Below are 16,388 nucleotides of genomic sequence, written 5' to 3'. Positions count from 1 at the left end.
CAGGGGCTCTTTCATGTGTAAATTATCAAAATGGCTCGCAGACCTGTATCACCCTTTCTAGGAACCTTCTCATCCTCCCATGTCAAACATGCAGAGGATTTTATACAAAAATTTAAGTTTAAACATCCCCTCAAATAACATCAAATTTCTCAGCCTAGACGTCGAGTCATTATTTACTAAAGTCCCGATCGCCGACGTGTTGTCTTTTATTAGAGAGGAAGTTACAACCATATGATGACCATTTTCCTCTTGGCATAGATAAAACTTTAAAACTTATCAACTTCTGTGTAACTAACAACATGTTCTCTTTCAATGGTAATTTTTACAAAAAAAAAATTTGGCTGTAGCATGGGAAGTCCCCTATCACCCCTTTTAGCAAACTTGTACATGGAATATTTCAAAACAGAAATTTTGTCGTCTATCAAACCCCGCAATATGATCTGGCTTAGATACGTAGATGATATTTTTACTTTCTGGGACAACAGCTGGGGAGATTTTAATAAATTTTTTAATAGACTAAATTCACTAGTTCCGACCATAAAATTCAAAACAGAATGGGAAAAGGAAGGAAAATTGCCGTTCCTAGATGTACTGATCATAAGAGAACAGTACAGAATGCCTTCACAGTATATAGGAAACCCACTTTCGCTGTTTCTTATATTCATTTCTTAAGCTACTATGATGTCTCCATAAAGATCATGGCAGGGTGCAACTTATTCCTCAGGGGGCTTAGAATATGTTCAAACAGGTACCTAGATAAAGAATTCAACACGATCCGCCAACACCTAACGCAACTGCTCTACCCACCCCACATTATCGAGAAGGCTATTAACAAAGCGAATAAAATATACTACAAAGGTCCCACTCACAACAGACAAATAGATTTTAACAACAAAATAAAGCTTCCGTACGACGAAAACATCCAAGAAGCCACAGAACAACTCGGGTCTAACAATCCTTTTATCTTCCATTATCCCAAATCCATCGGGAGCTTGCTTGTTAACGTATACTTAAATAAAAAAGGGGAAGAAGCCGGAGTTTACAAGATTCTGTGTAGCAATTGTAATGAGATTTACGTAGGAGAGACGGGCAGGTCCCTCTCGCAAAGATTAACAGAGCACAAAAGGTTGGTACGGTATGCTTCGGAGAGTTCAGGGATTTTTCTACATGTCAGGGATAGAGGCCATTCCATAAATTGGAGCGGTGCCGAGCTGGTTTTCAAAAGTAGCTGTCCGTACAAAAGAAAGATGCTGGAATCTGCTATCATCAATCAAACCAACAATATGAACTTGTCAGGATGACATTGGAAAGCGGATGAAGTCGACGGGTTAATCCTTAAACCTCTTCTCAAACAGGTGCTCCAAGAAACACGACCACCAGACGAATCGCAAAACAGGAGTTAATGAGGCCAAAACCCACCAGGGAATTGTTTATTTCCCTCCTTCTTGGGAACAGTCACCTGCATACCATCGGAGACTTAATGCCACACCTACATATGCTTTGTATATATACCTCTGTAACATTTCATCTGTCCGTATTTTACCAGTGAACAGGAGCACAGAAGGAAGTGCTCAAAATATATGGTTGCAACATTCAAATAGTGCTTTATGGGCCTTCTTATATTCATATTACACTGTGGTATTACAGTAAAAGATATTCATATATATATATATATATATATATATATATATATATATATATATATATATTATATATTTATATTTATATTTATATAAATTTGTATATATATATTTATATATATATAAAATTATATATATATACATATATACTGAATCATGAAAATATGGAATGTGATGAATAAATAAATAAAGGCAATGCCATTATATATATATATTATATATATATATATATATATATATATATATATATATATATATATATATATATATATATATATATATATATATATATACTGTATATACATACAAACTGAATCACAAAAATATGGTACATGATGAAAATATAAATAAAGGCAATGCCATGAAGGAAAGTGAAAACAGCAAGAGTGGTGCTAGGCCTTTTGACTTACTGTCCTTTACTCAGCAGACTGATAGAAATATAAAAATAAGTTTACAAAGAATGCTTGGGGATTATAAAAAGAAAATATGTAACTGGAATCCAACACAGTTGAAGAAGTAGTAGACCTACCAAAACAGAGATAAATATTTAAGAGGTTTTACGAAAGACTAGGCCCAACCGTTCAGAAGCAGGGACAAGTACAGTAAATGAAAAGATTATACAGGGAAAGATACTGACCACCAAAATATGACTGGAAAGAGTAAGCTAATTACATATGTTATAAAAGTACAACTCAGTAATTCTCCTTATGGTAAACAATAACAATTTTTGAAAAGTGAAAATTTTCACACAAAAAATATATCAAAAATACAAATACATAGAAAATATATATAAGGCAACTAATTAGTCATTAATTCAGTAATTTTATCTTTATGATCATTCTTGAACATTTTACTAATATGCGGGTCATTTTACTAATATGGGGGTCCAAATAATACATGCCAGGGCTAAGGTTAGAATTACAACTGGAAGTAAGCTGTATACTAATAGATTCTAAAGATTTCATGAAGAGAAATCTTTCACTCTGGCAATCACTGAACTTTGACAGAATACTTGTGCTGTTTAATTCGTACACTTAAATCCATACTAGATTGGCCAGTATAAAAAGAGGGGCAGTCCAAGCATGGAATTTTATTTATTATGTTGGTACTTTCCTTAGGGCTATTTTTTATTAACATTCCTTTTAGTGTATTGTTATAGGTAAAAACCAGGTTGACATTAAAAGATTTTGACAATGATTTTATGGTTTCAAAACAAGTAAAAAAAGGCAAGCTAAGAATGCTCTTACGGGTTTCTTTCTCCATGTTACTTTCACTATAAAACTTTTTGTGGGTTCTATTATATCAAATATCTAGTATATGTGAAGGATAACATATGTCCTTATTTTTCTTATGTATTTGATTTCTTGATCCAAATACTGGGGACTGTGTGCAATGCATGTAAAAACATAGAAGAAAAAATGTTGATATTAAGGTGCTGGCTGACTAGACTACACATCATGTATGCAAGCCCCTACTGGATGATGATACAACTTTGTAACTAAAAATCCTCATGATCCAGTCATAAAAATTTTCAGTAGCACAGTGAAAAAAATCCTTAAAGATAAAAAAGAACTAATAGGTCAGTTGTCAGTAAAATTCCCCTCGTTACCTTACTTGTATGGATTAGTAAAAACGCACACACCGTTGGCTCAGTATCTAATATAAACTTTCAAAATATATTACCAAGCTCATGTCCCTGTTACTTGGAACTATTTCCGGTTCTCACATATATAATTCTCGATTTAATTACACGTATATAATTCCCTAGATTATGTTGATAAACAAAATCACTTTTTGCCCCACTGGTAGATTTGTTAGTTTTGATGTTTGTCTTTTTACTAAAGTCCCTATAGATTCTATTTTAGAGTATCTTAGTAACGAACTAATCCATCATGAATTACCTCTACCTGTAAGCCATATTATTTCACTCGCTAGGTTGTCCATTTGTGATCGTGTGATCGTATAATGACATTTTTATAATAAAATAGTTTTATATATACTTACCAAGTAATTACAAAGCTATCAATTTCTATTAACGGCAGCAAAAATGTGTACTTACCAAGTAATTACAAAGCTATCAATTTCTATTAACGGCAGCAAAAATGTGAAAATTCGCGGTAGTGATTTTTTTCTTTTGTTTTTGGTGTAAGTAGCCAGCCCCGCCCACTTTCGGGGAAGAGAGGAACAACACAGGAAGAAGGATCAATTTATTTGTGTTGTAATGTCCATGAGAGGGGAGGAGGGAAGGGCTCCCACTCTGTAAGTATATATAAAACTTTATTTTATTATAAAAATGTCATTTTTACATAAGTAATTTACCAAGTAATTACATAGCTGATTCCCACATTGATAGGAGGTGGGATTCATGGACTGATTCTACCTCAGTATTATAAGCAATAAATTGAGAACAGAAAGTAGTTGCTAACATCAATACGATGTTTTTTGTTTCCTTACCGGGTAAGAGAGGTGCTGCAGCAAGATAATGCCTCCAGTGGCGCTCATCTTATCCTGTAGAGGTGTGGCGGTAAAGCCAAGTGTCACCTGATACATAAGTGGGGACCTCGCAGCACAGGACTTTTCCAAACACTAGCAAAGTAAAAAGTTTGCCCCTGCCCTGGGCACAGTACTGACATACAAAACCAGACAACAGTGCTGATACTAACACCAACAGATTAAAAATGCTATCACCCAACCATTAAAAGACCTGGAGTGTGTCCCAGTACAGAGTAACCCCAGGCTCCCCTAAAACTCAACACCAGATTTCCAAGGTGAAGAGTAAGGATGGAAGTAAAGCTTTCTATACTTCCTTCCCCAACACCGTGGCAGCCACCAATAAAGGACCCAAGATACTGCAGTCATTAAAAACTGTTTCCACATTGCATAGATAATGCATCAAAAATACTGACTGGCATCTCCAGTAAGTGGATTGGAAAATGGAGGCAGGAGAAAGTTTTTAATTGAATGAGAAGGGCGTTGCTACGACTGTAATCTCATGAGCTCTCACTCTCAGAATGGGATGAATAAAGCTAATCTTACCTCATTAAAGAAATGTGCCTATTTGATGTGCATTTGTAACATGTAAATGCTAATGGGGATCATCATAAAACTGGTCCATTCTTTGACATTGGTTTTAGAATATATAATAGGTTTTAAACTAAAATTACTAACTAGAAAGAGATGTTAATACTACTATACTAGTACTCCCATTTTCAGTGCTGTTGCACTGTATGAATAAAACATTGTTGAGTATGAGACCCACTGACTTAGTGTTTGTTGGTTCAAGCTGTAAAGGAATTTTTTTTAGGACAAATAATTAATGTTGTTATTTATTATATATTTTTATGGCAACTGTTGACCAATATGTAATTTACAGTGCCTCCTCCCAAGCTCTTCTGAATATATGAATTGTTTACTTTGTGCTGCTGCTGGGTTTTATACTTTGTGCCATAATAAACTGATCCATAATGGTTTCCTTTTTAGTGGAATTATCAAGATTGCAGTATTTAGTAAATTTAGTTAAAGTACAGGCAGTCCCCAGTTATCAGCAGCCTCAGTTACCGGCGATCCAGTTTTACGGCGCTTGTCTAGCGACGACGATAACCAGATTTTCGTCGTTGATAACTGGTTATCTGCGCTGATAACCGGTTATCGGTGCTGATCACCGGTTATCGCCGCTGCTAACCAGGTATCAGTGCTATTATTGCTGATTTTTGGTTAGCGGCGATTTCGACGGCAAATGGAACCCCGCCGATAACCAGGGACTGCCTGTAAAGGACATACAAGTAACATTGATGAACAGGATTTAAGATCTTTCCCTCATTATGGCCAAGGTATTTTATATGCATTTTAAGTTATGTGAATATTTTAGTCTCAACTTTTAGGTTAAATGTGCATGTGAAGGGTTTATAAAGTGGAAGGTTTAACATATGGTATTTAAATAGGGTTTTAAAATGTGTCATTTTATATTTATTCCTGTAGTGTACTTGAATGAGTAATTGAATTAAATAATTACTGTATTGTATTGTCTTGCAGGTGATAAGACAGTGTTATCTTGTGCTTGATCTATGACCATGATTGACTGGCAAATGAGTTAATGCTTCCTTTTGCTTGTTTTTGTGTCCATTTTCATGCTTTTACTTGTACTGTACTCGCTTCCCCTTCATGAGTGTCTGAGAGTGGTATCTAGTACATTGCTGTAGGTGGTTTAAGGTGAGCTCATCAAAGACTTCAAGCCATTTAAACGTTTTTATTAACACTCTTTAAGGATTGTATGGTGAATTATCCAGTTGGGTATAAAAAGAAACATGTTATAGTAAGTTAGTTTTATATTTAGTGCAATAACTTTTGGTATATTTGAATTTTTTATAGTTTTTCTGTGTGTTTTTTTACATGTTTTTCAATATGTTGAATGGCAGTGTATGGGTAAGAGACAGAAGGCCTGGTTTTATGGCAACTTTAACTTTTAATATTCTTAGAGGAGTTACAAGTTAGGACCCGGGGCAGCAACAAGTGTGCAATTTTTGGTTAGCCTTTGTATGACTTGGCTACCTACTTGTAAACAGAAGGTGGAAATGGAGTGGAAGGTCACCAGTGAAACCCTGGTGATACAATTCTAGAGTTTTATTTACAAAAAGCTCAGATCAAGAATTAAGTACAGTTAATTTACAAAGGAGCTCACAGTTAATCATGAATGAATTACAGGGAGAAATAGATGAATACTGCTAGTTATAAAGGGGAAAAAGATCCCATTCAGTTGAATTATAATGGAAAGATAGCCCGTGTTGGCAACAGAGTTAAATGTGGATGTAGACTCCACAGCAGAGGGAGCTTATTTGGCAAACTTGGAACGGGAGTGAAGACGCAGTAGTCACATAAAAGCGTTTCCTGAAATGCAGAGAGGGCATTTTTGGTTATTAAAATTAACCTGCAGGCCTATCAAATGAACTGAACAAAGTCTAAGGCTGGAGGAGGCACTTAATATCACTTATTAAATTTAGCAAAGGTGACTTATTAAGCAAAGGGACATTAAATTACTGAAATACTAGTCGTATGAAATTCACAAGAAAGGAAAACTTCAAGATGGGAAGATGAGAGAATTACAGAAAGTAGAATGGGCAAAAAACCCCTATCAGACATGTACCTGTTTGACTTACGATACGCTCTCGTAGTTAGAAAGCAAGGATGACTTCAGTCAGCTCTCTGTATGGATGCTTCCACTGTAGTTTGAGTTAGTGGCACGGTATCGTCCTAGGCTGGGGTTGGGGCCTTCACAAGTTTAAGAGCTATTCCGGCACTCAAGAGGTGTGTCCTTTGCTCCACGCCAATGTCTAGTCACTCTCCTTCTCAGGGCATTGTCTAACCTCCCTCTCTTGGGTCACGTGACTGGGTTGGTGGCCAGTTTAATCTAGTCTAGCCCAGTACGATCTGAAACGAGTTTTTGCCCAGTACAAAAGCCAAAAAACGGGATTAAGAAAGAAGGTGCTAAGGAGTGGCAGATAATAGGAAGAAATCGACTGAAGGGGAAGAACAAAAGGACCGAGGCATTTCCTGTCTCTCTTCGGCTGCAAACTACCTCTATACACCTTCGTTTACTTTGGTCCTTTTTTTATTTTATCAGAAGGTGTTCTCTATTTAAAATGACAGAAGGCCTGAAATCTATAACTCCCCCTTTAAGCAGAGATTCTGTCCCTGACGAGATGGAAAGTTTGCTAGTGAAGGCCGCTGCCGTTTTACGTTACAAGCCCACTCATTAAACATTAGCATTTAAATATCAGTTCTACATAAATAAATGGCCACTTCTAACATAAGATGTTAATCACATGCAGTGGTAAGAGCATTGCATCAAATAAGCTAATTAAGCAGGTGAAGCAAATACTTAGAATGCTTTAAATTCAAAGTGAGATGCAATGAATTTTAATTGCAGCATAAACATATAAAGGTCCTGCCTTTACAATAATAGACAGGTTATAGGAATTAATTAAAATATACATGCAGGGTAAATAAAATGGAGCTAGGACATGTCCTCATCTGTGGGCTAGAGAACAGACATAGCTAATTACAAAGGGTAAGAAAATCACATTTCATAGATAACGATTTCTGGTTACAGGTTAGGAGACAATCTAGTCATCCTTCTCTGGGCAAGGTGCTAGAATTGCTCTTATTAAATTAAGGCACTTATATATATACAGCAGGACATGAGTGCCATGAGAGCTCGGTGGCCCTGATAACTAACTGAACTATCTGTGCTCCCTACTCCTCTTCCTACTTGTTGCTCTTCGCACTTTAGGCGTAGGTCTCCTAACTGGAACCTGGCACACGGCTCCAGAGGAGGCCGAGAAGATTCTTGGGCCAGGTCTGGACCTGCAGTAGTACTACTCTCGGTACATAGACCTGCAGTGACTATGGATATTCTGTCAACTGGCTAAACAGGCACTGAGTTGGCTACTGCCCTGGCTGCTGCGTCAGCCTGGACAGCGTTGGTGCCAACACGTTCTGCTAGCTTATGTTGTATGGTGGCCACATTGGTAACCAGCTTAAATAGGACTTCTTGAAGAGGGTTGTCCACCAGAGGCTTGTCTTCTGGGGACAGTGGTGAAGAGGAAGAGATGGCTGTAGGTGTGAAAGGTTCACGGGTTAGAAGGACCAGCTTAGGCACAGGTTGCAAGGCTGTGCTGGGGGACAAGCTTCTGCTGAGGTCGGGGAAATCAGGAAAAGACCCTGGCTCTCAGCTGGACACTGGTAGCCGGGCCAGGCCAGTAGTCGAGAGGGAGGACGGATTGGGACTCCTGTGTCGATCCACTGCTGCAAGGCACAAGGCTTTTTGTAGGACCAGTCGGACCAGGTTTGACCGATCTCCTTTGGAAGACCTCGCTATCTTTGCCTCCAACACTCAGGCGTAATCTCATATGCTGTTGTCAAGCCTTCCTGACCACTTCATGGTTTCCCTTGTCACTATTTTCTAAGGAATTTAGGGCATCCTGACCCTTTCCCACCATTTGCTTTGCAAGGATCATGGCCTTTTCAGTGTCAGTCTGATTGTCCTCCGAGAAGAGGGTTTCCACGTTCTAGCCATGCCTCTGGCTCTGCGTCATTCCAGGGAGGCATAAGGTAGCTGATATTTCAGATAATTGAAGGAGCAGAGACCATGGTTGGATGATCGGCTCTTTGTTTGCTCCATGCCATGGCACTGTCGTGCGTGGCTTGTTCGATTTTGGGTTAATTCTCCTTTTTGGCTAGCTCCTTCTCTCTTAAGGCTAGTTCATGCTGTCTTCTAGTTTCTTCTTGCTCCTTTCTCTCTCACTCCAAGGCTTGTTGATGCTGTCACCACTTTTCTTTCTCTTGATGCTCCTTTTCTTCCTGCTTCTCTTTATCTTCTTGTCTCAGCCTTTCCAGCTGCAATTCATACTCTCGTTCTTCTTCTCTGGCTTTTTTAGCAGCAGTGACCTGCTCTTGAACCCATTGGGATAACTGTTCCCCTTTTAAACCCCATTCTTTTCCATACCTTCATGGTGACATGTTGCTATTTGCTTGGTACAGAGGCTGAGCTACACTTAGGCATTCATAAGGGTGCATGGGCCGTGTAAGCAATTACACAGAATAGAAAATGGCACTTGGGCCGGGGCAACTTAGGCACAGGTGGTTGAAGTATCGTTAAGCAACGCACTTAAGGCAGTAGTTCGGGCAGCGCCAACAAATACTGTGAGAGGTATCCTCATAAAAAGGTGACATGGGTTGATAATGTGGGTAATTGGGCATGTATGTGCAGGTTATGAACAATAGGCTCAACTTGCACCAGACTAGTAAAAGGGCTTGACAATATGCAGAGGTGTAATTGGTTCCGAGGAACGATTGGCTGTTATGAAGAACAGTAGGCTTGTTCACGAAGAACAGGTGAAGTTAAATGGCACACAATGGATGACAGCACATACGTAGGCTATACATAGAAATACAAGAAATGCTTAACGTGCATGGGCAGGGCTGGCTAAGAGCAGAGGTTTTGTTCCGAAGAACGAATGGCTCAACTTAATTGAGGCACTCGATAAGCTTGGCTTATATGCAGAGGTGAGAGCTGCTTACAAGAACATATGGTGCAGAGGTGGTGTTCAGTAAGAACGGAGTAAAATAATCAAATGGACATTCAGTGCAACAATAGGCATGAGATTATGATGTGTTAGTAACACACAAAATGAAATGAGCACAGATGTGCTAGTTTTAATTTAAAAGGAAGTACCTGGTGACTGCAAATTACACAATTGCAATATATATATAGGAAGCTAATGAAAGCTTTCTTGCAAGTTAATAGTTAAAAGGAGTTTTAAGAGGAAGAATCCCTTACAGTTACAATGATTTAAAAAGGCCTTGAGAATACAAGTGGTATGAAGAAACCCTTGATTAATTAATTACGAGTTGTGCGAGTAGTCAAAGAGGGTCGTAAGATGGCGGCGAATGTATTGGCAGCTCACTGGTATAGATTAAGTACATGTGCGCCATGATAATAACAAAGTCACCTAGGCAAGATCAGCCGAGCGCTGGGTGAGGAAGTAGCAGGTAGGCAAGATTTACAAAAAAGCACAGACGGGCCAGTTTGCCGAATGAACGAGCAAAACTCGCCTCTTTAATAGTGAGATAAGATGAAATACATGACTATTCATCTGTGTGAATGATGCACGGACAAATTTATAAATTAATTGCACATCCTAAGTTACTAACAGTAATTCCAAAAGGAATAAGGAACTTTGAAATCACAGTGTCCTAAATAAATATTTCTGTGGTCGACAGAGCTGAGTGGATAGGCGATGGGAGATATAGGCTAGCACCAGGCTGCATCAACACACAAACATACACTTTCACTTTTGGTTGACACAAGTCGAAAACCTTCCAAATTGAGTCCCCGGGAAATTCTGACGCCTGGAAATTTCCTATTCTAACAGCTATCAAAATGGTGACCACGTTGGTTCAGATGACTAAAAAAATTTGCCAAAAGGGTGAAAATTAACCAGAAGCACTTGATTCATTAGGCTACGCTATGCTGGTTTTCTCACTCTAGAACCTCACTCAGTAACAAAAAAGGGAGATTGCGCACTTCTGCCCTTCACTGTTTCACTTTCATGAATGCATCTAAACTACTAACCCCTAATTATCTATCAAAGACTAACTAATCATTCAAATGCCTCAGAACAAGTGAGGAAGGCAGGTCTAGCTAAAATATCAGCGTGTGCTAAATTCCTACAGCTGACACGATGGAATGCAGCTTTCCTAAAGTGACAAAAATGGCGGCTGGCTTCGAACATGGGTCCTAAATTTCACTTTTTTGGATGCATGAACCCTAATAGTATGTAAAACATAGTGTAAAGCATAAAACACATGCTTTAGTGAAAAATCGAAAATTGTCACACTGATACCCTATTTAACTCTAGTTGTCATTCGACAGCTGAACACGTTTGTCCACTCAGATTTTAGCCTGACCGGTGGGAAATCGTCAGCTTACACTGTTCTTATCAGATATATGAAATTTATGAGTGCAAAATTACTCTGCTTCATTCCTTGTTTCAAGTTGCCATGGGGATATTTAATTTTAAGGTTCATTTCAAGTTGAGAGCCAGGGCAGCAACACTGTGCAATATTTGGTTAGCCATGTTATGACTTGGCTACCTACCTGCAAACAGAAGCGGGGAATGGAGTGGAAGGTCGCCAGTGAGACCCTGGTTATACAATTCTAGGGTTTTATTACACAAAGATCAGATCTCGAATTACAAATAGACTCGCAACTAATCACGTATGAATTACAGGGGGAAACATACTGTATATTTCTGCTTATAAGATGACCTTTAAATCATAAAATTCATCCCTAAAAATTGGGGGTTGTCTTATACTACCATTCTAAAAATCAAACCTTAAATTCTAAGTGATGTTTATTGTAGGCTAGCCTCGGCCTCAGTGTGATAACCACCGACGTACATGAAAAGATTCACCGAGAAGAACCCTAAAAGAGTTCAGAGGTCTGGTTAAACAAATCATTTATAACTAACTAACATTATGAAGTAATAATAAAACCGTATTTACCTTATATATTATTCGCATATCATCATAATAAATAGCCTATTTGAGGAATAATTCCATATCAATGAAATCAGCTTTTTCTATGCAAGGGCAGCCAGCTGGTAAAATGTAAATATCGAGTTATGGTTGCACTCACAGCAACCTTTATCTTCAGTAATGTAGTGTAATTACAGCAGTAATAACATTTATAACATAACATTCACTTTTCCTTAAAAATTCAGGCTGTTTGTAACTGTTTAGAACAATTCAGTCGTACGAACGATAATTATGTATGTGAAACGTAAACAAAACAGTGGTTTCCCTTTTAGGCGATGTGTATAGAAAAAACATGATATAGAATGGACTTTGTTTCATTTACCGTATATACTCATTAACGCGCAATCTTGCGCATTGTGCGACCCCCAAATTTTCATCCATAAAAAATTATTTTATGTATCTCGTGTATCATGCGAGTTCATTTTTTGAGAGACCAATTTACGATAGACTAACCTCTTTTACTCCATCTCTTTATCCCATCTTGTAGTTAAATAGGTTAAAAAGGTAAAAGCTAATGATAAAAGTATTGTTAGTTACATTATACTTGAGTAAACGAGTACAGCCACAAACAACCGAACGAGAAACAACTGTTTTGCTATGAACACGCTCTAGGCTGTGGCTATGAACAACCGAATCGAATAACAACAGCTGTTTTGCTTGCATTTCAACCATCTTACAATAGTAAACGTTTACTGTAGTTAAGTTACAAATGACATTAGGTAGAACAGGATTGATATATATTTTACATTATACCCTTATTCGCTATGGAGAAAAGATCGCAAGGAAATACACTGCTAAATTTAAGCTGCAAGTTATGGCTGAAGCTAAGAAAACAAACAATGTTCAAGCGCTAATGATTGTAAATTATCATGCATCAGCAGCATGGTTGAAACTCTTAACTTTGATATGCCATCAAACTTGACCGTAAATAAAATTGGAGAGAAAAGTATTTTAATCAGAACCATTGGGCATGAAAGAACACATTCTACTGTTGTTTTAACGTATATGGCAAATGGGATGAAACCCTCCCTCATGGTGATCTTTAAACGGAAATTGAATTGATGCCGAAACAAAAACTCCCGGAAGGTATCGTTGTTCACGTTCACGAAAATCTAAACAATGCAAATGGCGCATGATCGCTATGTTTATTATTATATAATACAAATAGTAATATGCAAATACATACAGTATTATGGACACAGTAAAGTAAAGCAGAGCTTGTTAAAAGATCCATGGAAAAGATGCATATTTGTTATGGTTGTATTTTATAATATGGGACTAATATGTGAATATTACTTACACTAACGCTAATTTTATATTTCGTGTGTGATGCGACCCCCTTAAAATTAGCTTCAAAATTAGGTCTTCAAAAGTCGCATGATATGCAAGTATATACGGTATTTTGAATTTCTAAGGACACAGTAAGTAAAACAGCATTTGTAATAACATCATCCTTACGTAACCAATATTTCATAAGATACCTGTTGTTGCGAGAGCTAGCCTATACACAGATGGTTTAGGAATTTGGCAGTCGTCTTATACTACAGATATGAGATAAATTCATGAAAATTTATCATAATTTTGTACCTAGTCTTATCTAAAGGTCATCTTATACATGAAAATATATGGTATTTGAATACAGCTAGTTATAAAGGGGAAATAGATCCCATTCAGCTGAATTATAAGGGAAAGGTATCCCATGTTGGAAACGGAGTTAAATGTGGATGTAGACTCCACAGCAGAGGGAGCTTATTTGGCAAACTTGGAACGGGAGTGTGGACGCAGTAGTCACATAAAAGCATCTCCTGAAATGCAGGGAGAGCTTTGTGATTATTAAAATTAACATGCAGGCCTATCAAATGAACTGAACAAAGTCTGAGGCTGGAGGAGGCACTTAATTTCACTTGTTAAATTCGGCAAAGGTAACATATTAAGCAAAGGGACGTTAAATTACCGAAATGCCAGTTGTATAAAATTCACAAGAAAGGAAAACTTCAAGATGGGAAGGTTAAAGAATTACAGAAAACAGAATGGGCAAAAAAACCCCATATCAGACATGTACCTGCTTGACTTACGATACGCTTTCGTAGTTAGAAAGCAAGGATGACTTAAGTTAGCTCTTCGTATGGATGCTTCCACTGTAGTACGAGTTAGTGGCACGGTATCGTCCTAGGCTGGGGTTGGGGCCTTCACAAGTTAAGAGCTATTCTAGCACTCAAGAGGTGTGTCCTTTGCTCCACACCAATGTCTAGTCACTCTCCTTCTCAGGGCATTGTCTCACCCCTCTCTTGGGTCACGTGACTGGGTTGGTGGCCATTTTAATCTAGTCTAGCCCAGTACGATCTGAAACGGGAGTTTTTGGCCAGTATGAAAACTAGAATACAGGGGATTAAGAAAGAAGGTGCAAAAGAGTGGCAGATAATGGGAAGAATTCAATAGAAGTGGAAGAACAAAAGGATCAAGGCATTTCTTCGGCTGGAAACTACCTGTATACAACTTCATTTACTTTGGTCCTTTGTTATTTTATCCAAAGGTGTTTTCTATTTAAAATGGCAGGAGGCCTGAAGTCTACAACAAAGTTAATTTGCTTTCTTAGTTTGTGTATGTTTATTGTATTGTGTTTTATTTCATCAAAGAAATTCTGAAACTATTCATTAAGTTGTCAGATATTCAAAAATATAAAAAAAAAAAATGTGAAAATCTGCAAGCTTTTTATAGCGAGAATGGTTATATTTTACTTACACATGGCCTGTTGTAGATATTCTAAAACAATTTAGGAAATACTTTGTATTATTTGTAGACACTATATGTTACATGTTCCCCTGAAGCATTTCACTCTAGTGGTGAAAGTTGCTCATATCTTTTCATTTCTCTTTTGAAATATGGTAGTTTCCAAAGAAGAATAATGTGTGTGCATCCACTGAATTTGATTTAAAGTTTATTAATATAGCACAGATGTGTATGCCTTTAGGAAGATGTTAATTTCAGTTTTTGCAACCTATATGAGGCCTTCAGATATCGTTTAGATGCTGTTAATGCTGCACAGTACTGTTGCCATGTATTTTTTAGTTTCTGCATGTTTTGTTCTTATGTTACATGTGTTTTTAGATTATCTGTAGTCTGTCTTCATGATAAATATACATTAATGATAAGCATTGAAAATTGTGATGACAAAAGGTTAACCTAATCACAGGATATGGGTTTTGCTTTTTTACTTTTTATTTGTTTTTACTTGAACCATCCAGAACGCGATAAGGGCAAAACAGTTGAGGTTGGCAGAGCATATTTTGAGACTGAACAAAAACACTTCACCATTCTAGATGCGCCAGGTCACAAGAGTTTTGTTCCAAATATGATTGGTGGTGCTTGCCAAGCAGACTTGGCTGTTTTGGTAAGTAATATTTAGTTTTTGGGGTCACAGAGTGTTAAGAATACTGAATTATGTAAACTGACTTTTTCAGAAAGTTAACTAGTATGGTTATAATGTTTATTAAATTGAAGTATAGTGAAGGTGCTAGTATAATGTCAATACCAAAATTGGATTTTCAATACTCTGCAGAGTCATGGAAGACAGTTGCAAAATGTAAATCATTGTTCATATTAAACCTTGTGATATATTGTAGTTTCTTAATGAATTAATCAAAATTGAAATTTTTGATGATACATCCAAAATTCCAAAGTTGTAGCTAGTGATATTTTAAATTAATTGAAGAAGTATAGAAACTTGAAAACAGGAAGTGAACATGTTCAGAAAATCAGTACAATCCCATTGCTTGATACTTATTTTTTTAGCCTGCAAGATCCCTGCCCAGTCAGTTGTGTCAGTGAACAAACGAGGGTGCAAAAACTAAGATACGGCACTGCTTTTGGGCCAAAAGATCTGATTACTGAGTAATCAGTTTGTTCTTCATTTTAATGGAGGAAAGGCATGGTTGGAAGGGGTTCTATGTAGTGGGATTTTGGTTTTTTATTTTTCACATCATAAACTTAAAGGGTTAACACATCAGTTGGACGGGGATGTAAAATCAAATATACAGTTCATGGAAATATATAAGACAGAATAGGTCTGCTAAAAATTTGCCTTGCAATATCAGTGGAACTGATGATGACTGCATGATATTAAAGGCTGTCAAAGTGTTCAAACAATACTGTTTTCTTGACAAATTTGCTCGTTTGGACATGAGAAACTTTTCACATTTGAGAACTTAGCATACTGCAGCCCTTACTTATTCTTTAGAGTTTTGATAGGACTTTGGTAGGCTAGCTTAGGCTTAATTGTAGGGGGTTTTCAATTAAATGTTTGATGCTTTAAAAAAATCAGTACAATATTGTTTAAAATAAAATTGAGAAAGTTTTCATAAAATTTGAAGATTATGTACAGTGTTTTAAAAGAATGGCTCCCATCATGAAGGATAAGAGAAATTTAGTATGGTAATCTAAAGTAAATTCTAAAAAAAGAGTCTGTGACTTGTGTATACACTATACTGAGGCTAGCAACCTGTTCTGTGGAATCTAATTAGTTTAAGTTGTAAGTGGATTCTGATTTGGTTTCAAGCGTGTCATTATATGTAATTTCTACAATTTCATAATACCCTTGTTACATGTTTTATCTTTTATTTTAAGAGGCATTTACTTACTAAAATGCCAATAAAC

The 16,388-nt window shown here is 37.1% G+C and overlaps 1 protein-coding gene across 1 annotated transcript in view; it reads left to right on the top strand.

Moving 5' to 3' along the window:
• eRF3 (eukaryotic translation release factor 3) overlaps positions 1–16,388 on the top strand; it is a 252,916-nt gene that overhangs the window by 98,948 nt on the left and 137,580 nt on the right. Inside the window, exon 4 of the mRNA XM_067126266.1 lies at positions 14,981–15,126. Within this exon, the coding sequence (XP_066982367.1) occupies positions 14,981–15,126 (146 nt within the window). The remainder of the gene's footprint in view (positions 1–14,980; positions 15,127–16,388) is intronic.

Source organism: Macrobrachium rosenbergii, chromosome 3 (genome assembly GCF_040412425.1).
Source record: "Macrobrachium rosenbergii isolate ZJJX-2024 chromosome 3, ASM4041242v1, whole genome shotgun sequence".
Classification (NCBI taxonomy): domain Eukaryota; kingdom Metazoa; phylum Arthropoda; class Malacostraca; order Decapoda; family Palaemonidae; genus Macrobrachium; species Macrobrachium rosenbergii.
The sequence above is the reverse complement of the archived record's forward strand: the minus strand, read 5'-3'. Positions and strand labels throughout refer to the sequence as shown.